The sequence below is a fragment of the Oncorhynchus gorbuscha genome, unplaced genomic scaffold (assembly GCF_021184085.1).
Source record: "Oncorhynchus gorbuscha isolate QuinsamMale2020 ecotype Even-year unplaced genomic scaffold, OgorEven_v1.0 Un_scaffold_631, whole genome shotgun sequence".
Lineage (NCBI taxonomy): Eukaryota > Metazoa > Chordata > Actinopteri > Salmoniformes > Salmonidae > Oncorhynchus > Oncorhynchus gorbuscha.
In genome coordinates this window covers 278,985-305,097 of record NW_025745744.1, presented here as the reverse complement: position 1 = coordinate 305,097, position 26,113 = coordinate 278,985, and the positions used below count along the sequence as shown (strand labels likewise).

At 39.5% G+C, this 26,113-nt stretch overlaps 1 protein-coding gene across 1 annotated transcript in view; it reads left to right on the top strand.

The window, feature by feature from the left end:
* Window positions 1–26,113, top strand: part of LOC124019555 — a 78,854-nt gene continuing 52,741 nt past the window's right edge. The window contains exons 1-6 of the mRNA XM_046334920.1: window positions 1–109; window positions 8,184–8,293; window positions 10,714–10,732; window positions 10,976–11,012; window positions 14,679–14,801; window positions 16,060–16,259. Coding sequence (XP_046190876.1) covers window positions 8,236–8,293; window positions 10,714–10,732; window positions 10,976–11,012; window positions 14,679–14,801; window positions 16,060–16,259 — 437 coding nt within the window. The 5' untranslated portion in view covers window positions 1–109; window positions 8,184–8,235. The remainder of the gene's footprint in view (window positions 110–8,183; window positions 8,294–10,713; window positions 10,733–10,975; window positions 11,013–14,678; window positions 14,802–16,059; window positions 16,260–26,113) is intronic.

The following is a 26,113-nucleotide window of genomic DNA, read 5'->3' as shown; positions in this document are numbered from 1 at the left end:
AGTACACCTTCAGAGACAGACGGAGGAAGCAACCCAACACTTACACACCTGCCGACCTGACCGACTGACACGGCTAACACCTTACTGGTTGACCTGACACCTTCATCAGGTAAAGCTTTGATTTCTTTTATGTTAAAGCTCTGATTTCTACCTTCATTATAAAAGCCTTTGCGTATAAAAAAAACCGAGTTGGAGCGGAGAGAGTGTGGAGGTTGATATAATGACTACTTACAGGTTACATACCCCTGTTATTAGACTGAATTCAGGGGTTGTTGTTTGACTGAGTGTGGAGGTTGGTATAATGACTACTTACAGGTTACATACCCCTGTTATTAGACTGAATTCAGGGGTTGTTGTTTGACTGAGTGTGGAGGTTGGTATAATGACTACTTACAGGTTACATACCCCTGTTATTAGACTGAGACTGAATTCAGGGGTTGTTGTTTGACTGAGTGTGTAAGTCGTTTTTGTTTGTTGTTTGTTTGTGACAGGTGAACGGTGTCGCGTTTTAGCTACCAAGCAACATACACTTATGAAGTAGGAAGAATAAAGTTATTTCATATATATATATACATTAAGTATTTTTTAAATTAAATTGTTTACATCAGTTTGGTAACAGGTCTGTTACCAGTCAGCAGTATTGTGTTGTTGAGGAGGTCTGTTATTATAGTCTATGTTATTACAGTCTATGTTATTATGGTCTATGTTACATCAGCAGTATTGTGTTGGTGAGGAGGTCTGTTATGACAGTCTGTTATTACAGTCTATGTTATTATAGTCTATGCTATTATAGTCTATGTTATTACAGTCTATGTTATTATAGTCTATGTTATTATAGTCTGTTATTACAGTCTATGTTATTACAGTCTATGTTATTATAGTCTATGTTATTACAGTCTATGTTATTATAGTCTATGTTATTATAGTCTATGTTATTATAGTCTATGTTATTATAGTCTATGTTATTACAGTCTATGTTATTATAGTCTATGTTATTATAGTCTATGTTATTATAGTCTATGTTATTATAGTCTATGTTATTACAGTCTATGTTATTATAGTCTATGTTATTATAGTCTATGTTATTACAGTCTATGTTATTATAGTCTATGTTACATCAGTAGTATTGTGTTGTTGAGGAGGTCTGTTATGACAGTCTGTTATTACAGTCTATGTTATTATAGTCTATGTATTATTATAGTCTATGTTATTATAGTCTATGTTATTATAGTCTATGTTATTATAGTCTATGTTATTATAGTCTATGTTATTATAGTCTGTTATTACAGTCTATGTTATTACAGTCTATGTTATTATAGTCTATGTTATCAGTAGGTGTTGTTGAGTCTGTTATGACAGTCTATGTTATTATAGATGTTATTATAGTCTATGTTATTATAGTCTATGTTATTACAGTCTATGTTATTATAGTCTATGTTACATCAGTAGTATTGTGTTGTTGAGGAGGTCTGTTATGACAGTCTATGTTATTATAGTCTATGTTATTATAGTCTATGTTATTATAGTCTATGTTATTATAGTCTATGTTATTACAGTCTATTATTACAGTCTATGTTATTATAGTCTATGTTATTATAGTCTATGTTATTACAGTATGTTATTATAGTCTATGTTACATCAGGTAGTGTCTATGTTATTACAGTCTATGTTATTATAGTCTATGTTATTATAGTCTATGTTATTATAGTCTATGTTATTATAGTCTGTTATTACAGTCTATGTTATTACAGTCTATGTTATTATAGTCTATGTTATTATAGTCTGTTATTACAGTCTATGTTATTATAGTCTATGTTATTACAGTCTATTTTATTAAAGTCTATGTTATTATAGTCTATGTTATTATAGTCTATGTTACATCAGTAGTATTGTGTTGGTGAGGAGGTCTGTTATGACAGTCTGTTATTACAGTCTATGTTATTATAGTCTATGTTACATCAGTAGTATTGTGTTGGTGAGGAGGTCTGTTATTACAGTCTGTTATTACAGTCTATGTTATTATAGTCTATGTTATTACAGTCTATGTTATTATAGTCTATGTTATTACAGTCTATTTTATTAAAGTCTATGTTATTATAGTCTATGTTACATCAGTAGTATTGTGTTGGTGAGGAGGTCTGTTATTACAGTCTGTTATTACAGTCTATGTTATTATAGTCTATGTTACATCAGCAGTATTGTGTTGTTGAGGAGGTCTGTTATTACAGTCTATGTTATTATAGTCTATGTTACATCAGCAGTATTGTGTTGTTGAGGAGGTCTGTTTCTCTGGTAACAGGTAACATCCCAGGTGGCAGTGCTATGGTTCTACCTCTGTGAATAACATGAGTCTCGTTAGTTGGTCAGGTAGAATACTACTGTTTGGTCGGCCCTAAGGAACACCTGTTTATCCACACCTGGCACACAACTAATGTAATATCTCTGAGCAGGCGCCGATGGTTATATAGAACTACTGTTCACCGATGGTTATATAGAACTACTGTTCACTGATGGTTATATAGAACTACTGTTCACTGATGGTTATATAGAACTACTGTTCACTGATGGTTATATAGAACTACTGTTCACTGATGGTTATATAGAACTACTGTTCACTGATAGTTATATAGAACTACTGTTCACTGATGGTTATATAGAACTACTGTTCACTGATGGTTATATAGAACTACTGTTCACTGATGGTTATATAGAACTACTGTTCACCGATGGTTATATAGAACTACTGTTCACTGATGGTTATATAGAACTACTGTTCACTGATGGTTATATAGAACTACTGTTCACTGATGGTTAGGGGTGGTGTTAGGAGTGGATTAGGAATGGACTTAGGAGAGGACTTAGGAGTGGACTTAGGAGAGGACTTAGGGGTGGACTTAGGAGTGGACTTAGGAGAGGACTTAGGGGTGGACTTAGGGGTGGACTTAGGAGTGGACTTAGGAGTGGACTTAGTAGAGGACTTGGTAGTGGTCTTGGTAGTGGACTTAGGAGTGGTCTTAGTAGTGGACTTAGGAGTGGACTTAGGAGTGAATTAGGGGTGGTGTTAGGAGTGGACTTAGGGGTGGTGTTAGGAGTGGACTTAGGAGTGACTTAGGGGTGGTTTCTTGGTAGTGGACTTAGGAGTGGTCTTAGTAGTGGTCTTAGGGGTGGACTTAGGGGTGGTCTTAGGAGTGGACTTAGGAGTGGATTAGGGGTGGTCTTAGGGGTGAACTTAGGAGTGGTCTTAGGAGTGGACTTAGGGGTGGTGTTAGGAGTGGACTTAGGAGTGACTTAGGGGTGGTGTTAGGAGTAGACTTGGGAGTGACTTAGGGGTGGTCTTAGGAGTGGTCTTAGGAGTGGTCTTAGGAGTGGACTTAGGCCAAACACTTCTAGAAGGTGTATTTGATATTGGACAAACACAGCAGTGTGTTTAACTGAAGAGCTGATACTAGAGAGATTCTACAGCCAAACAAAGGAACAGATGGAGCAGCATCATACTTAGGCTGTGACACACACATTATACAACAGGGCATAGACCTCACACACATTATACAACAGGGCATTGTTACAGGTGTACATTATACAACAGACATAGACCTTACACACATTTACAACAGGGCATAGACTCACAAACATTATACAACAGGGCATAGACCTCACACACATTATACAACAGGGCATGTGACCTCACACACATTATACAACAGGGCATAGACCTCACACACATTATACAACAGGGCATAGACCTCACACACATTATACAACAGGGCATAGACCTCACACACATTATACAACAGGGCATAGACCTCACACACATTATACAACAGGGCATAGACCTCACACACATTATACAACAGGGCATAGACCTCACACATTATACAACAGGGCATAGACCTCACACACCACGGGTGACTCATTAAGTGTTGTGTGTGTGTGTGTTGCTCCCAGTGTGAGAGAGAGCATAGGGGAAGGGGACAAACTAGAAAAACTAGATCTGTAACTTCACCTACACAGTTTGTGTTCATCTCTGGCTGGACAGTGGATGTCCTGTGTGTGTGTGTGTGTGTGTGTGTGTCTCTGTGTGTGTGTGTGTGTGTGTGTCTCTGTGTTGTGTGTGTGTGTTGTGTGTCTCTCTGTGTGTGTCTCTCTGTGTATGTGTGTCTCTGTGTGTCTTTGTGTGTCTCTGTGTGTGTGTGTGTGTGTGTGTGTGTGTGTGTGTGTGTGTGTGTGTGTGTGTGTGTGTGTGTGTGTGTGTGTGTGTGTGTGTGTGTGTGTGTGTGTGTGTGTGTGTGTGTGTGTGGCTGGATAAGATGTAGTTATTTTAGCTTGATCTTTCTACTACAGTTTGACAGACAGACCACGTCATGTGACCACGTCATGTGACCATGTCATGTGATTGATCTGCTGTCGGAAAGACACCATCATTATCCTTTTGTGTTTTAATCTTTCTGTGTGTGTGTGTGTGTTCGTGCATTCATGCGTGTGTGTGTGTAGGCGTTAGGTGCAAGCTAGCAGCATTCTTCTCAGTGAAGCACAGCACCTCACTACCCAGCTACCACCCGGTACTATACCCTGCACCTCACTACCCAGCTACCACTGGTACTATACCCTGCACCTCACTACCCAGCTACCACTGGTACTCTACCCTGCACCTTAGAGACTATCACTACCCGGCTACCACCCGGTACTCTACCCTGCACCTCACTACCCAGCTACCACTGGTACTCTACCCTGCACCTCACTACCCAGCTACCACTGGTACTCTACCCTGCACCTCACTAGAGGTACTATCACTACCTCACTACCACCCAGGTACTATACCCTGCACCTCACTACCCAGCTACCACTGGTACTATACCCTGCACCTCACTACCCAGCTACCACTGGTACTATACCCTGCACCTCACTACCCAGCTACCACTGGTACTCTACCCTGCACCTCACTACCCAGCTACCACTGGTACTCTACCCTGCACCTCACTACCCAGCTACCACCCGGTCCTCTACCCTGCACCTCACTACCCAGCTACCACCCGGTACTCTACCCTGCACCTCACTACCCAGCTACCACCCGGTCCTCTACCCTGCACCTCACTACCCAGCTACCACTGGTACTCTACCCTGCACCTCACTACCCAGCTACCACTGGTACTCTACCCTGCACCTCACTACCCACTACCACCCGGTCCTCTACCCTAGAAACACAATCATGTCCATTTCCATATCTGTCTCTCTGATTCATCCACTCTGTATCTCTCTGTCCATATCTGTCTCCCTGTTTCACCTCACTCTGTATCTACTCTGTCCTATCTGTCTCTCTGATTCATCCACTCTGTCCATCTCTCCATATCTGTCTCTCTGATTCATCCACTCTACATCTCTCTGTCCCCTGTTTCATATCTGTCTCCCTGTTTCATCCACTCTGTATCTCTCTGTCCATATCAGTCTCCCTGTTTCATCCACTCTGTATCTCTCTGTCCATATCAGTCTCCCTGTTTCATTCACTCTTGTCTGCATCAGGCTCTGGGTTGAAGTTTCCCCCATGGTACAGATCCAGTATCAGCTTCCCCTCCCCCAATTGTTCCCTTATCCATTTGTGGGGAACAATGTTAAACTGACCCAAGATCAGCATCTAGGGACAACGTCACCCTTCTCCCTATGTTGTGGGTGGCCAGTCCTCTTGTATTCCATGAACTATATCCCCAGGACCAGTTGAGAACGCTGCATTATTTAGCAACCTGGTTAATAACCAGTTATCTTGTATTCCATGAACTATATCCCCAGAGACCAGTTGACTCTATTATAGCAACCTGTTATAGTGATAATAACCAGTTATCTTGTATTCCATGAACTATATCCCCAGAGACCAGTTGACTCTATTATAGCAACCTGTTATAGTGATAATAACCGGTTATCTTGTATTCCATGAACTATATCCCCAGAGACCAGTTGACTCTATTATAGCAACCTGTTATAGTGATAATAACCGGTTATCTTGTATTCCATGAACTATATCTCCAGAGACCAGTTGGCCCTATTATAGCAACCTGTTATAGTGATAATAACCGGTTATCTTGTGTTCCATGAACTATATCTCCAGAGACCAGTTGGCCCTATTATAGCAACCTGTTATAGTGATAATAACCGGTTATCTTGTGTTCCATGAACTATATCCCCAGAGACCAGTTGACTCTATTATAGCAACCTGTTATAGTGATAATAACCGGTTATCTTGTGTTCCATGAACTATATCCCCAGAGACCAGTTGACTCTATTATAGCAACCTGTTATAGTGATAATAACCGGTTATCTTGTGTTCCATGAACTATATCCCCAGAGACCAGTTGACTCTATTATAGCAACCTGTTATAGTGATAATAACCGGTTATCTTGTGTTCCATGAACTATATCCCCAGAGACCAGTTGACTCTATTATAGCAACCTGTTATAGTGATAATAACCGGTTATCTTGTGTTCCATGAACTATATCCCCAGAGAGAGAAAGAAAGAGAGAAGGAGAGAATTAGAGAACTATATCAGACCAGTTGACTCTATTATAGCAACCTGTTATAGTGATAATAACCGGTTATCTTGTGTTCCATGAACTATATCCCCAGAGACCAGTTGACTCTATTATAGCAACCTGTTATAGTGATAATAACCGGTTATCTTGTGTTCCATGAACTATATCCCCAGAGACCAGTTGACTCTATTATAGCAACCTGTTATAGTGATAATAACCAGTTATCTTGTGTTCCATGAACTATATCTCCAGAGACCAGTTGGCTCTATTATAGCAACCTGTTATAGTGATAATAACCGGTTATCTTGTATTCCATGAACTATATCCCCAGAGACCAGTTGACTCTATTATAGCAACCTGTTATAGTGATAATAACCGGTTATCTTGTGTTCCATGAACTATATCCCCAGAGACCAGTTGACTCTATTATAGCAACCTGTTATAGTGATAATAACCGGTTATCTTGTGTTCCATGAACTATATCCCCAGAGACCAGTTGGCTCTATTATAGCAACTGTTATAGTGATAATAACCGGTTATCTTGTGTTCCATGAACTATATCCCCAGAGACCAGTTGGCCCTATTATAGCAACCTGTTATAGTGATAATAACCGGTTATCTTGTGTTCCATGAACTATATCTCCAGAGACCAGTTGACTCTATTATAGCAACCTGTTATAGTGATAATAACTGGTTATCTTGTGTTCCATGAACTATATCCCCAGAGACCAGTTGACTCTATTATAGCAACCTGTTATAGTGATAATAACCGGTTATCTTGTATTCCATGAACTATATCCCCAGAGACCAGTTGACTCTATTATAGCAACCTGTTATAGTGATAATAACCGGTTATCTTGTATTCCATGAACTATATCTCCAGAGACCAGTTGGCCCTATTATAGCAACCTGTTATAGTGATAATAACCGGTTATCTTGTGTTCCATGAACTATATCTCCAGAGACCAGTTGGCTCTATTATAGCAACCTGTTATAGTGATAATAACCGGTTATCTTGTATTCCATGAACTATATCCCCAGAGACCAGTTGACTCTATTATAGCAACCTGTTATAGTGATAATAACCGGTTATCTTGTGTTCCATGAACTATATCCCCAGAGACCAGTTGACTCTATTATAGCAACCTGTTATAGTGATAATAACCGGTTATCTTGTGTTCCATGAACTATATCCCCAGAGACCAGTTGACTCTATTATAGCAACCTGTTATAGTGATAATAACCGGTTATCTTGTGTTCCATGAACTATATCCCCAGAGACCAGTTGACTCTATTATAGCAACCTGTTATAGTGATAATAACCGGTTATCTTGTGTTCCATGAACTATATCCCCAGAGACCAGTTGACTCTATTATAGCAACCTGTTATAGTGATAATAACTGGTTATCTTGTGTTCCATGAACTATATCCCCAGAGACCAGTTGACTCTATTATAGCAACCTGTTATAGTGATAATAACCGGTTATCTTGTGTTCCATGAACTATATCCCCAGAGACCAGTTGGCTCTATTATAGCAACCTGTTATAGTGATAATAACCGGTTATCTATCTTGTGTTCCATGAACTATATCCCCAGAGACCAGTTGACTCTATTATAGCAACCTGTTATAGTGATAATAACCAGTTATCTTGTGTTCCTAGATCAGTGATATCTGTTTCCAGCTGACCCCATGACAGTCATTGTCTCGTCATCATGAGATCACGCCACCTCTTCCTCCTGTTCTACCTCACAGCTCTCTGCTGCTACTGGGGTAAGTACAGTAGAGTACAAACGAGTGCAGTACAATACAATAGACAGTGGAAAACAGTAGAGAACAGTAGAGTACAGTACATTACAGTACAGTAGAATACAGTAGAGAACAGTAGAATACAGTACATTACAGTAGAATACAGTAGACAGTAGAATACAGTACATTACAGTAGAATACAGTAGACAGTAGAATACAGTACATTACAGTAGAATACAGTAGACAGTAGAATACAGTACATTACAGTAGAATACAGTAGACAGTAGAATACAGTATTGTAGTATAGTAGATACAGTAGAAAACAGACAGTAGAATATAATAGAATAAAGTAGACAGCAGAGTACAGTAAAATATAGCAGAATACAGTAAAATATAGCAGAGTACAGTAAAATATAGCAGAGTACAGTAAAATATAGCAGAGTACAGTAAAATATAGCAGAATACAGTAAAATATAGCAGAGTACAGTAAATGTAGCAGAGTACATTAAAATATAGCAGAATACAGTAAAAATAAAAAATATAGCAGAATACAGTAAAATATAGCAGAATACAGTAAAATATAGCAGAATACAGTAAAATATAGCAGAATACAGTAAAATATAGCAGAGTACAGTAAAATATAGCAGAATACAGTAAAATATAGCAGAATACAGTAAAATATAGCAGAGTACAGTAAAATATAGCAGAGTACAGTAAAATATAGCAGAATACAGTAAATATATAGCAGAGTACAGTAAAATATAGCAGAATACAGTAAAATATAGCAGAGTACAGTAAAATATAGCAGAGTACAGTAAAATATACCAGAATACAGTAACATATAGCAGAATACAGTAAAATATAGCAGAGTACAGTAAAATATAGCAGAATACAGTAAAATATAGCAGAGTACAGTAGAATGTAGCAGAGTACATTAAAATATAGCAGAGTACAGTAAAATATAGCAGAATACAGTAAAATATCGCAGAGTACATTAGAATGTAGCAGAGTACATTAAAATATAGCAGAGTACAGTAAAATATAGCAGAATACAGTAAAATATAGCAGAGTACAGTAGAATGTAGCAGAGTACAGTAAAATATAGCAGAGTACAGTAGAATATAGCAGAGTACAGTAAAATATAGCAGAGTACAGTAGAATATAGCAGAGTACAGTAGAATATAGCAGAGTACGGTAAAATATAGCAGGGTACAGTAAAATATAGCAGAGTACAGTAAAATATAGTAGAGTACAGTAAAATACAGTAGACACTAGAGTACAGCAGGGTGCAGTAAAATACAGTAGATTACAGTAGAATATAGCAGAGTACAGTAAAATATAGCAGAGTACAGTAAAATATAGTAGAGTACAGTAAAATATAGCAGAGTACAGTACAGTATAGTACAGTAGAATACAGTAGACAGTGGAGTACAGTAGACAGTAGAGTACAGTAGATAGTAGAGTACAGTAGAGTACAGTAGAGTACAGTAGTGTATAGTAGAGTACAGTAGAGTACAGTAGACAGTAGAGTACAGTAGTGTATAGTAGAGTACAGTAGAGTACAGTAGACAGTAGAGTACAGTAGACAGTAGAGTACAGTAGACAGTAGAGTACAGTACAGTAGTGTATAGTAGAGTACAGTAGAGTACAGTAGACAGTAGAGTACAGTAGACAGTAGAGTACAGTACAGTAGTGTATAGTAGTGTATAGTAGAGTACAGTAGACAGTAGTGTATAGTAGAGTACAGTAGACAGTAGTGTATAGTATTGTATAGTAGTGTATAGTAGAGTACAGTAGAGTAGGAGTAAACAGTAGACAGTAGAGTAAACAGTAGAGTACAGTAGACAGTAGAGTACAGTACAGTAGTGTATAGTAGTGTATAGTAGAGTACAGTAGACAGTAGTGTACAGTAGTGTATAGTAGAGTACAGTAGTGTATAGTAGAGTACAGTAGAGTACAGTAGACAGTAGAGTATAGTAGAGTACAGTAGAGTACAGTAGACAGTAGAGTACAGTAGACAGTAGAGTACAGTAGAGTACAGTAGACAGTAGAGTACAGTAGACAGTAGAGTACAGTACAGTAGTGTATAGTAGAGTACAGTAGAGTACAGTAGACAGTAGAGTACAGTAGACTGGAGAGCAGGTCCACTGTACTCAAGGGCAGGGTCAGGTTATCTGCTGCAAATGTAAATACATGACATTTTAATGGATGCTGTGGCTTTTTATTACACAGAAAACCTGGATATTTGTATTGACATTTGTACATGTATTCCCCTGGTAGCAGAGAGAGAGACAGAATAACAGTTAACAGTACTGTCTAATGAATTGGAAGAATTCAAGTTTTAATTCATTGCCCACAAACAATCACTTTCTTCTCAGATTAAAGAAATGAAATAAACACGTTCAATTATTAAACCAATAAATGATGTGATTGTGTTCCCACAGGAGCATCAGATGCACAACGGTAAGTCATTGTCATCGGAGCCACATTCCAGTCCAGAATGAGGCCCATAACAACACTTAACAATCACATCAGCTCTAGATTCTTTGAGGATTCTTTGGTGTAACTTTAGAACTCTAGAAGGTTCTCTGTGTCCTAATGATTCTTCTTCTGTAAGTTAGGCAGCTGAAATATGTAAATAATTTTTCTGACGTTTTCTTTTTGTCTTTTAATGCTTCACCCTCCCCTGCTGATGGAAACTTAAAGACATGAGACCTGCCTTACGCAAGAACTGTGTACTCAGGTGAGTGCTAGCATTCAACCTCTCCCTCACCCTCCACCCCCTCTCTCTCTCTCTCACTCTCTCTCTCTGCCCCACACCTCTCTCTCTCCTTCCCTCCCCCTCTCTCCTCCCTCTACTCCCCCTCTCTCTTTCTCTCTCCCTCTACTCCCCCCTCTCTCCCTCCCTCTACCCCCCCCTCTCTCTCTCTCTCTCGCTCTCTGTCTGCCCCACACCTTTCTCTCTCTCCTTCCCTCCCTCTCTCTCTCTCCTTCCCTCCCTCTCTCTCTCCCCTCTACCCCCCTCTCTCCCTCTACCCCCAACTCTCTCCCTCTCTCTCTCTCCCTCTACCCCCCCTCTCTCTCCCTCTACCCCCACCTCTCTCTCTCTCCCTCCCTCTCTCTCCTTCCATTTCCCCATCCCTTCCTCCATCTCCTCTATCTCTCTCTCCATCCCTCTCTCTCTCTCTCCCTCTACTCCTCCTCTCTCTCTCTATCTCCCTCTATCTCTCTCTCCATCCCTCTCTCTCTCCCTCCACTCCCCCTCTCTCTCTCTACCCCCACCTTACTCTCTCTCTTTCCCTTCTCCATCTGTTTCCCTTCTCCACCCCCTCTGAATCTCTTTCTGTCTGCCCCCCACCTCTCTCTCTTTCCCTTTCTCCATCTCTCTCTCTTTCCCTCCACCCCCCCCACTCGCTCTCTCTACCCCCCACCTCGCTCTCTCTCTCTTTCCCTCCCTCCATCCCTCCGTCTCTCTCTCATAAAAACATGTCTAACAAGGTGAAAGGTCAGAGTGATTCAGTAGAATCTAAACAGGTTTGAATGTTTGCTATGTGTAAATCAGGCTGCACATCGACATGTGTTTGATATGTGTGTAAGTCTCAGTAGCTGCACATCGACACGTGTTTGATATGTGTGTAAGTCTCAGTAGCTGCACATCGACACGTCGTCTCAGTAGCACGTGTTTGATATGTGTGTAAGTCTCAGTAGCTGCACATCGACACGTGTTTGATATGTGTGTAAGTCTCAGTAGCTGTACATCAACACGTGTTTGATATGTGTGTAAGTCTCAGTAGCTGCACATCGACACGTGTTTGATATGTGTGTAAGTCTCAGTAGCTGTACATCGACACGTGTGTCGTTCTTTGACATTGATACCCAGTGTGCGGACAGAGGGTGTTTGATATGTGTGTAAGTCTCAGTAGCTGTACATCAACACGTGTTTGATATGTGTGTAAGTCTCAGTAGCTGCACATCGACACGTGTGTATGAATGTGTTCTTTGAACGTGTCCTTTCTCCATTGATACCCAGTGTGCGGACAGAGGGTCACACACTGGTCTCATGTTAGTCTCTGGGGAAACAACAGGTCCCAAACAGGGCCCTATGCCCTATTTAGTGCACTACTGGTCAAAAGTGGTGCACTAAATAGGGATGCCATTTGGGATACATAACATGTTTATAAAGTTCAACCAATAGTAATCCACCATCAGATGAATCAGGTGTGTTAGTGCCGGGCTGGAACAAAAGCATGCGCTGACACCCTGGTTTAGGCCCCTGTTGGGGGACAGCCTCCAGGGGTCCCGTGTAGCTCAGTTGGTAGAGCATTGTGGGTTCGATTCCCACGGGGGACCAGTATGAAAAAGAAAGTATGAAAGTATGAATGTGTTCTGTTGGGGGAACAGGAGGAGTTGGGAAACACTGGTTTAGAATGTGTTCTGTTGGGGGAACAGGAGGAGTTGGGAAACACTGGTTTAGAATGTGTTCTGTTGGGGGAACAGGAGGAGTTGGGAAACACTGGTTTAGAATGTGTTCTGTTGGGGGAGTTGGGAAACACTGGTTTAGAATGTGTTCTGTTGGGGGAGTTGGGAAACACTGGTTTAGAATGTGTTCTGTTGGGGGAACAGGAGGAGTTGGGAAACACTGGTTTAGAATGTGTTCTGTTGGGGGAACAGGAGGAGTTGGGAAACACTGGTTTAGAATGTGTTCTGTTGGGGGAGTTGGGAAACACTGGTTTAGAATGTGTTCTGTTGGAGGAGTTGGGAAACACTGGTTTAGAATGTGTTCTGTTGGGGGAGTTGGGAAACACTGGTTTAGAATGTGTTCTGTTGGGGGAGTTGGGAAACACTGGTTTAGAATGTGTTCTGTTGGAGGAGTTGGGAAACACTGGTTTAGAATGTGTTCTGTTGGGGGAGTTGGGAAACACTGGTTTAGAATGTGTTCTGTTGGGGGAACAGGAGGAGTTGGGAAACACTGGTTTAGAATGTGTTCTGTTGGGGGAGTTGGGAAACACTGGTTTAGAATGTGTTCTGTTGGAGGAGTTGGGAAACACTGGTTTAGAATGTGTTCTGTTGGGGGAGTTGGGAAACACTGGTTTAGAATGTGTTCTGTTGGGGGAACAGGAGGAGTTGGGAAACACTGGTTTAGAATGTGTTCTGTTGGGGAGTTGGGAAACACTGGTTTAGAATGTGTTCTGTTGGGGAAAACACTGGTTTAGAATGTTTCTGGGAAAACACTGGTTTAGAATGTGTTCTGTTGGAGGAGTTGGGAAACACTGGTTTAGAATGTGTTCTGTTGGGGGAGTTGGGAAACACTGGTTTAGAATGTGTTCTGTTGGGGGAACAGGAGGAGTTGGGAAACACTGGTTTAGAATGTGTTCTGTTGGGGGAGTTGGGAAACACTGGTTTAGAATGTGTTCTGTTGGGGGAGTTGGGAAACACTGGTTTAGAATGTGTTCTGTTGGGGGAACAGGAGGAGTTGGGAAACACTGGTTTAGAATGTGTTCTGTTGGGGGAGTTGGGAAACACTGGTTTAGAATGTGTTCTGTTGGGGAGTTGGGAAACACTGGTTTAGAATGTGTTCTGTTGGGGGAGTTGGGAAACACTGGGGAGTTGGGAAACACTGGTTTAGAATGTGTTCTGTTGGGGGAACAGGAGGAGTTGGGAAACACTGGTTTAGAATGTGTTCTGTTGGGAAACACTGGAGTTGAATGTGTTCTGTTGGGGGAACTGGTTTAAACACTGGTTTAATGTGTTCTGTTGGGGGAACAGGAGAATGTGTTCTGAGTTGGGAAACACTGGTTTAGAATGTGTTCTATATCTAACTGATGCAGATATAGTAGGATGTAACAGGACACTACTGCAGAATAGTAGAATGTAGGAACAGGAAGTCATGATGTTACATCACCAGGCTGGTGATCCTACAATCTAACTGATCCAGTGTAGTAGGTCTGCCAGGAAACTACCAACAAGGGAACTGATGCAGATATAGTAGAATGTAGGAACAGGAAGTCATGATGTTATTGTCCATCCCCAGGCTGGTGATCCTACCTCTAACTTCCTCCAGTGTGTGGGTCTGCCAGCTACAGACACAGGGAGAGACCACCTGCAGATATAGTAGAATGTAGGAACAGGAAGTCATGATGTTATTGTCCATCCCCAGGCTGGTGATCCTACCTCTAACTTCCTCCAGTGTGTGGGTCTGCCAGCTACAGACACAGGGAGAGACCACCTGCAGATATAGTAGAATGTAGGAACAGGAAGTCATGATGTTATTGTCCATCCCCAGGCTGGTGATCCTACCTCTAACTTCCTCCAGTGTGTGGGTCTGCCAGCTACAGACACAGGGAGAGACCACCTGCAGATATAGTAGAATGTAGGAACAGGAAGTCATGATGTTATTGTCCATCCCCAGGCTGGTGATCCTACCTCTAACTTCCTCCAGTGTGTGGGTCTGCCAGCTACAGACACAGGGAGAGACCACCTGCAGAACCTGAAGGACACCATCGACGCTGCCCTGGACGTCTACTCCTTCATGGTAGCTTGATACATCCCCAGACCTGCATTCAAATACTATCTGAAACCTTTCAAATGTACCAAACAAAAATATAAACGCAACATTGATTTTACTGAGTTACAGTTCACATAAGGAAATAAGTCAGTTGAAATAAATGCATTAGGCCCTAATCTATGGATTTCACATGACTGGGCAGAGGTGTAGCTATGGTTGGGTGATAGGAGGGCATAGGCCCACCCACTAGGAAGCCAGGCCCAGCCAATCACCCCCCTTTAAGATTTAGATGCACTATTGTAAAGTGACTGTTCCACTGGATGTCATAAGGTGAATGCACCAATTTGTAAGTCGCTCTGGATAAGAGCGTCTGCTAAATGACTTAAATGTAAAATGTAAATGTAAATCAGAATGAGTTTTCTCTAAAACAACGTTGGGAATGTGGGTTATGGTAGAGAAGTTAACATGTAATTCTCTAGCAACAGTTCTGGTGGACATTCCTGCAGTCAGCATACCAATTGAAACGCTCCTTTAAAACAGGAACGCACCTTATTTGATTGGAATGTTGACACGGCTCCAGAACTTCAGAACTGATCTGAACATTCCGTCAGCGGAATGCCATTTCTCAGTGACTGACATAATGCAAGAGACAGATGGGTAGAAGTGCTGAGTGATGTGATGCCTGTGTGGACGGCTTGTCCTTCCCATTATGAACAACTGCTATAGGATCACATCTGAGTAAACGGGGACTAACCTTTTAACCATCATGACGTTGATAGTGAACCAAGCGTTGGTTCAGTTGGTAGGATGTCGTTGAGGGTGTGAAGAAACGTATGTTATGAAACACACCAAGGTGGGGAAGCTCACAAGATGCCAAGTCACTGCTACTAAGACGGGCCTTTACTTAACATGTACAGTAGAATATTATGCTTAGTCAACTCTCTCTGGCAATATCATGTTTTATTCCACTTAAAAGAGAGCCTGCACTTCTCCCAAGTCTGAATGTACCAAACTCTCATCACCCCCCTACTCTCATCACCCCCCACCCCCCAGAGGCTGACCCCACTCTCATCACTTCCCACTCTCATCACGCCCCCACTCTCATCACCCACCCACTCTCATCACCCCCCCACTCTCATCACCCCCCCACTCTCATCACCCCCCACCCCCACTCTCATCACCCCCCCACCCCCAGGGGCTGACCCCACTCTCATCACCTCCCCATTCTCATCGGACTAGAGCTGGGTATAAGTATGAACTTTAACCCCTGTCTCCCCCTCTCCAGAGATCCAGTCTATCCCAGACCCCAGTGTTCAGACTAGAGCTGGGTATCAGTGTGAACCCAGAGGCAGAAGCCTACCAAGATGAGGACCTGATAAAGGTGTGGATGGAGGTGAAACTGAAACCACTCCTCTCCAGCATCTCCAGAGGGTTCCTAACCTGCCTCAGCAACAAGAACTTCAGCTGCAACACCTACCAGACCATGTACTACCATTACTATATTTAACATGTTATAACATCACCTACCAGACCATGTTATAACATCACCTACCAGATCATGTACTACCATTACTATATATAACATGTTATAATATCACCTACCAGACCATGTTATAATATCACCTACCAGACCATGTTATAATATCACCTACCAGACCATGTTATAATATCACCTACCAGACCATGTTATAATATCACCTACCAGACCATGTTATAATATCACCATGTTATAATATCACCTACCAGACCATGTTATAACATCACCTACCAGACCATGTTATAATATCACCTACCAGACCATGTTATAATATCACCTACCAGACCATGTTATAATATCACCTACCAGACCATGTTATAATATCACCTACCAGACCATGTTATAATATCACCTACCAGACCATGTTATAATATCACCTACCAGACCATGTTATAACATCACCATGTTATAATATCACCTACCAGACCATGTTATAATATCACCTACCAGACCATGTTATAATATCACCTACCAGACCATGTTATAATATCACCTACCAGACCATGTTATAACATCACCTACCAGACCATGTTATAATATCACCTACCAGACCATGTTATAACATCACCTACCAGACCATGTTATAATATCACCTACCAGACCATGTTATAATATCACCTGTTATAATATCAGACCATGTTATAATATCACCTACCAGACCATGTTATAACATCACCTACCAGACCATGTTATAATATCACCTACCAGACCATGTTATAATATCACCTACCAGACCATGTTATAACATCACCTACCAGACCATGTTATAATATCACCTACCAGACCATGTTATAATATCACCTACCAGACCATGTTATAATATCACCATGTTATAATATCACCTACCAGACCATGTTATAATATCACCTACCAGACCATGTTATAATATCACCTACCAGACCATGTTATAACATCACCTACCAGACCATGTTATAATATCACCTACCAGACCATGTTATAATATCACCTACCAGACCATGTTATAATATCACCTACCAGACCATGTTATAATATCACCTACCAGACCATGTTATAATATCACCTACCAGACCATGTTATAATATCACCTACCAGACCATGTTATACTATCACCTACCAGACCATGTTATAATATCACCTACCAGACCATGTTATAATATCACCTACCAGACCATGTTATAATATCACCTACCAGACCATGTTATAATATCACCTACCAGACCATGTTATAATATCACCATGTTATAATATCACCTACCAGACCATGTTATAACATCACCTACCAGACCATGTTATAACATCACCTACCAGACCATGTTATAATATCACCTACCAGACCATGTTATAACATCACCTACCAGACCATGTTATAATATCACCTACCAGACCATGTTATAATATCACCTACCAGACCATGTTATAATATCACCATGTTATAACATCACCTACCAGACCATGTTATAATATCACCTACCAGACCATGTTATAATATCACCATGTTATAATATCACCTACCAGACCATGTTATAATATCACCTACCAGACCATGTTATAATATCACCTACCAGACCATGTTATAATATCACCTACCAGACCATGTTATAATATCACCTACCAGACCATGTTATAATATCACCTACCAGACCATGTTATAATATCACCTACCAGACCATGTTATAATATCACCATGTTATAATATCACCTACCAGACCATGTTATAATATCACCATGTTATAATATCACCTACCAGACCATGTTATAATATCACCTACCAGACCATGTTATAATATCACCTACCAGACCATGTTATAATATCACCTACCAGACACATGTTATAATATCACCTACCAGACCATGTTATAATATCACCTACCAGACCATGTTATAATATCACCTACCAGACCATGTTATAATATCACCTACCAGACCATGTTATAATATCACCTACCAGACCATGTTATAATATCACCTACCAGACCATGTTATAACATCACCTACCAGACCATGTTATAATATCACCTACCAGACCATGTTATAATATCACCTACCAGACCATGTTATAATATCACCTACCAGACCATGTTATAACATCACCTACCAGACCATGTTATAATATCACCATGTTATAATATCACCTACCAGACCATGTTATAATATCACCTACCAGACCATGTTATAATATCACCTACCAGACCATGTTATAACATCACCTACCAGACCATGTTATAATATCACCATGTTATAATATCATAATATCACCTACCAGACCATGTTATAATATCACCTACCAGACCATGTTATAATATCACCTACCAGACCATGTTATAATATCACCTACCAGACCATGTTATAATATCACCTACCAGACCATGTTATAATATCACCTACCAGACCATGTTATAATCACCTCCAGACCATGTTATAATATCACCTACCAGACCATGTTATAATATCACCTACCAGACCATGTTATAATATCACCTACCAGACCATGTTATAACCATGTTATAATATCACAGACCATGTTATAATATCACCATGTTATAATATCACCTACCAGACCATGTTATAATATCACCTACCAGACCATGTATCACCATGTTATAATATCACCTACCAGACCATGTTATAATATCACCTACCAGACCATGTTATAATATCACCTACCAGACCATAATATCACCTACCAGACCATGTTATAATATCACCTACCAGACCATGTTATAATATCACCATGTTATAACATCACCTACCAGACCATGTTATAACATCACCATGTTATATTATCACCTACCAGACCATGTTATATTATCACCTACCAGACCATGTTATAACATCACCTACCAGACCATGTTATAATATCACCTACCAGACCATGTTATAATATCACCTACCAGACCATGTTATAATATCACCTACCAGACCATGTTATAATATCACCATGTTATAATATCACCTACCAGACCATGTTATAATATCACCTACCAGACCATGTTATAATATCACCATGTTATAACATCACCTACCAGACCATGTTATACTATCACCTACCAGACCATGTTATAATATCACCTACCAGACCATGTTATACTATCACCTACCAGACCATGTTATAATATCACCATGTTATAATATCACCTACCAGACCATGTTATAATATCACCTACCAGACCATGTTATAATATCACCTACCAGACCATGTTATAATATCACCTACCAGACCATGTTATAATATCACCTACCAGACCATGTTATAATATCACCTACCAGACCATGTTATAATATCACCTACCAGACCATGTTATAATATCACCTACCAGACCATGTTATAATATCACCTACCAGACCATGTTATAATATCACCTATGTTATAATATCACCTACCAGACCATGTTATAATATCACCTACCAGACCATGTTATAACATCACCTACCAGACCATGTTATAATATCACCATGTTATAATATAACCTACCAGACCATGTTATAATATCACCTACCAGACCATGTTATAATATCACCTACCAGACCATGTTATACTATCACCTACCAGACCATGTTATAATATCACCTACCAGACCATGTTATAATATCACCTACCAGACCATGTTATAATATCACCTACCAGACCATGTTATAATATCACCTACCAGACCATGTTATAATATCACCATGTTATAATATCACCTACCAGACCATGTTATAATATCACCAGGTTATAATATCACCTACCAGACCATGTTATAATATCACCATGTTATAATATCACCTACCAGACCATGTTATAATATCACCTACCAGACCATGTTATAATATCACCATGTTATAATATCACCTACCAGACCATGTTATAACATCACCTACCAGACCATGTTATAATATCACCATGTTATAATATCACCTACCAGACCATGTTATAACATCACCTACCAGACCATGTTATAATATCACCATGTTATAACATCACCTACCAGACCATGTTATAATATCACCTACCAGACCATGTTATAATATCACCATGTTATAATATCACCTACCAGACCATGTTATAATATCACCTACCAGACCATGTTATAATATCACCTACCAGACCATGTTATAATATCACCTACCAGACCATGTTATAATATCACCTACCAGACCATGTTATAATATCACCTACCAGACCATGTTATAATATCACCATGTTATAACATCACCTACCAGACCATGTTATAACATCACCTACCAGACCATGTTATAATATCACCTACCAGACCATGTTATAATATCACCTACCAGACCATGTTATAATATCACCTACCAGACCATGTTATAATATCACCTACCAGACCATGTTATAATATCACCATGTTATAACATCACCTACCAGACCATGTTATAATATCACCTACCAGACCATGTTATAATATCACCTACCAGACCATGTTATAATATCACCTACCAGACCATGTTATAATATCACCTACCAGACCATGTTATAATATCACCTACCAGACCATGTTTATAATATCACCTACCAGACCATGTTATAATATCACCTACCAGACCATGTTATAATATCACCTGTTATAATATCACCTAGACCATGTTATAATATCACCTACCAGACCATGTTATAATATCACCTACCAGACCATGTTATAATATCACCTACCAGACCATGTTATAATATCACCTACCAGACCATGTTATAATATCACCTACCAGACCATGTTATAATATCACCTACCAGACCATGTTATAATATCACCTACCAGACCATGTTATAATATCACCTACCAGACCATGTTATAATATCACCTACCAGACCATGTTATAATATCACCATGTTATAACATCACCTACCAGACCATGTTATACTATCACCTACCAGACCATGTTATAATATCACCTACCAGACCATGTTATAATATCACCATGTTATAACATCACCTACCAGACCATGTTATACTATCACCTACCAGACCATGTTATAATATCACCATGTTATAACATCACCTACCAGACCATGTTATAATATCACCTACCAGACCATGTTATAATATCACCTACCAGACCATGTTATACTATCACCTACCAGACCATGTTATAATATCACCATGTTATAATATCACCTACCAGACCATGTTATAATATCACCTACCAGACCATGTTATAATATCACCTACCAGACCATGTTATAATATCACCTACCAGACCATGTTATACTATCACCTACCAGACCATGTTATAATATCACCTACCAGACCATGTTATAATATCACCTACCAGACCATGTTATAATATCACCATGTTATAATATCACCTACCAGACCATGTTATAATATCACCTACCAGACAATGTTATAATATCACCTACCAGACCATGTTATAATATCACCTACCAGACCATGTTATAATATCACCATGTTATAACATCACCTACCAGACCATGTTATAATATCACCTACCAGACCATGTTATAATATCACCATGTTATAATATCACCTACCAGACCATGTTATAATATCACCTACCAGACCATGTTATAATATCACCTACCAGACCATGTTATAATATCACCTACCAGACCATGTTATAATATCACCTACCAGACCATGTTATAATATCACCTACCAGACCATGTTATAACATCACCTACCAGACCATGTTATAATATCACCTACCAGACCATGTTATAATATCACCTACCAGACCATGTTATAATATCACCTACCAGACCATGTTATAATATCACCTACCAGACCATGTTATAATATCACCTACCAGACCATGTTATAATATCACCATGTTATAACATCACCTACCAGACCATGTTATAATATCACCTACCAGACCATGTTATAATATCACCTACCAGACCATGTTATAACATCACCTACCAGACCATGTTATAATATCACCTACCAGACCATGTTATATTATCACCTACCAGACCATGTTATAATATCACCTACCAGACCATGTTATAATATCACCTACCAGACCATGTTATAATATCACCATGTTATAACATCACCTACCAGACCATGTTATAATATCACCTACCAGACCATGTTATAATATCACCATGTTATAACATCACCTACCAGACCATGTTATAACATCACCTACCAGACCATGTTATAATATCACCTACCAGACCATGTTATAATATCACCTACCAGACCATGTTATAATATCACCATGTTATAACATCACCTACCAGACCATGTTATACTATCACCTACCAGACCATGTTATAATATCACCTACCAGACCATGTTATAACATCACCTACCAGACCATGTTATAATATCACCATGTTATAACATCACCTACCAGACCATGTTATAATATCACCTACCAGACCATGTTATAATATCACCTACCAGACCATGTTATAATATCACCTACCAGACCATGTTATAATATACATTTACATTTACATTTAAGTCATTTAGCAGACCATGTTATAATATCACCTACAGACCATGTTATAATATCAGTTGGAGAATGGCAGATTTGTTATAATATCACCTGGCCGTACAGAGGCCCATTATCATAAACCATCACTCCCATGTATAATGGCACGTTGTGTTAGCTAATCACAAGTTTATCATTTTAAAGGCTACACCTATTGTTATCACCTAGAAAACCATTTATAATTATGTTAGCACAGCTACCAGACCATGATTATAGAGGCAATAAAACTGTTATAACTAGTTGAGTATCCAGACCATCAGCATTTGTGGGTATAATTTCACCAAAATGGCCAGAAACATGACCTTTCTTCTGAAACTATCACCTACCAGACCATGTTATAATATCACCTGCCAGAAATTGCCATGTTATAAGATCTCCTACCAGACCATGTTATAATATCACCTTCACAGAACAGCGTTATAATATCACCTAACCAGACCAGAAATAGGAGTTATAATATCACCTGAGCAAAAGACCATGTTATAATATCACCTTGACAAACAGACACACTCACAATATCACTCAACTGACCATTTATAAATATCACCTCAAAACACAAGTCTCAACATCACCAGTTATAGAGGTCACCTGGGATGTGGCCTGTTATAAGTTGTGAAATATCAAAGCCATATTACATTTACATTTAAGTCACCTACCAGACCATGTTATAAGATCACCTACAGACCATGTTGCATTCACCTTATGACATCACCTACCAGACCATGTTATAATATCATCTAAATATTTTAAGGGGGATGTTATAATATCACCTTATCCTATCCTACCTTAAACCAGGTGGGGTTTCAGGTATCACCATGTTATAATTCACCTACCTGGCGTCGACCAGTTTGTTCCATAATATCACCTTTAATACTGGGCTGAGCGGGAACTGTTACTTCCTCAGTGTTATAATATCACCTACCAGACCATGTTATAATATCACCTACGCAGTGCCCTTTATTTGGGTGTATAATATCACCTACCAGAGCATGTTATAATATCACTGAGGTGACCATGTTATAATATCACCTCACAGTTATAATATCACCATGGTCTTGTATAACGGATCACCTTCAACTGGATAATATCAGTGGAGAGAGCATGATAATATCAGCGGGGTGACGTGAGAGAACTTGGACCATGTTAACACTAGACCTGTTATAATATCACCTACCAGACCATGTTGTTTTAATATCACCTAGGACCAGAGCCCAGCCATGTTATAATATCACCTCCAGACCATGTTATAATATCACAAGTGCCTGTTATAATATCACCTACCAGACCATGTTATAATATGACCTACCAGAACGTGCACCGTGATGTTATAATATCACCTACAGACCATGTTATAATATCACACCAAGGTTCTAATAGCACTCTGGGAGGAGGACCATGGAGTTGTCACCTATGGCGAGATCATGTTATAATATCACCTACCCCATGAGGAAGACAGCATGTTATAATTCACCTTGAGGTGGTGATCCGTCATCCACACTGATATGTCTGCCAGACATGTTATAATATCACCACCTGGTCATCAGACCATGTTTAATTGTGTGTCACCTGCATAGCAATGATATCAGAGACCATGTTAGGTTATGACAGAGCCATGTTATAAATATCACCTACCAGACCATGTTATACACCAGTGGTGATAGCGCACCTAGGAGACAGATAATCTCGCCACGCCACCATGTTATAAGCGACCTGTCAGGTAGGACCAATACCAGACCATGTTATAGATCACCTACCAGACCATGTTATAATATCACCTGATGGTTCACAGTATCGAAGGCAGCCATGTTATAATATCAGAGCAGAGTTATAATATCACCTACCAGACCATGTTATAATATCACCTACAGACTCATGTTATAATGATCAGTCTTGAAACCTGACTGTTTGGATCAAGCAGGTCATTTATAATATCACCTACCAGACCATGTTATAAGTTTCACCTACCAGACCATGTTATAATATACTGGTCTGACCATGTTATAACATCAGGGATCAGTGTATGTTATAATATGCAACTCTCGCTCTCTAAGACATCACCTACCAGACCATGTTATAGCGATGAGGTAAGGGAGAAGGTCTCCGGAAATCACCTGGACCAGACCATGTTATAACATTGTTGGGCACCTACAAGACCATGTTTCATCTGGAGAGAGAGTTATAATATCACCACAGACCAGTGTGATAATATCACCTACCAGTGTCCATGTTTGACTTATATCAAACGAGACCGGATGTTACCTTCTTTTCAAAATGGTTGACCATGTTATAAGGGATCACCTAGGGGGAGACCATGTTATAATATAATAATAATAATAATAAGATAATATCACCATGTTATAACATCACCTACCAGACCATGTTATAATATCACCTACCAGACCATGTTATAATATCACCTACCAGACCATGTTATAATATCACCTACCAGACCATGTTATAATATCACCATGTTATAACATCACCTACCAGACCATGTTATAATATCACCTACCAGACCATGTTATAATATCACCATGTTATAACATCACCTACCAGACCATGTTATAACATCACCTACCAGACCATGTTATAATATCACCTACCAGACCATGTTATAATATCACCTACCAGACCATGTTATAATATCACCATGTTATAATATCACCTACCAGACCATGTTATAATATCACCTACCAGACCATGTTATAATATCACCTACCAGACCATGTTATAATATCACCTACCAGACCATGTTATAATATCACCATGTTATAACATCACCTACCAGACCATGTTATAATATCACCTACCAGACCATGTTATAATATCACCTACCAGACCATGTTATAATATCACCTACCAGACCATGTTATACTATCACCTACCAGACCATGTTATAATATCACCTACCAGACCATGTTATAATATCACCATGTTATAATATCACCTACCAGACCATGTTATAATATCACCATGTTATAATATCACCTACCAGACCATGTTATACTATCACCTACCAGACCATGTTATAATATCACCATGTTATAATATCACCATGTTATAATATCACCTACCAGACCATGTTATAATATCACCTACCAGACCATGTTATAACATCACCTACCAGACCATGTTATAATATCACCTACCAGACCATGTTATAATATCACCTACCAGACCATGTTATAATATCACCTACCAGACCATGTTATAATATCACCTACCAGACCATGTTATAATATCACCTACCAGACCATGTTATAATATCACCTACCAGACCATGTACTACCATTACTATATTTAACATGTTATAACATCACCTACCAGACCATGTTATAACATCACCTACCAGATC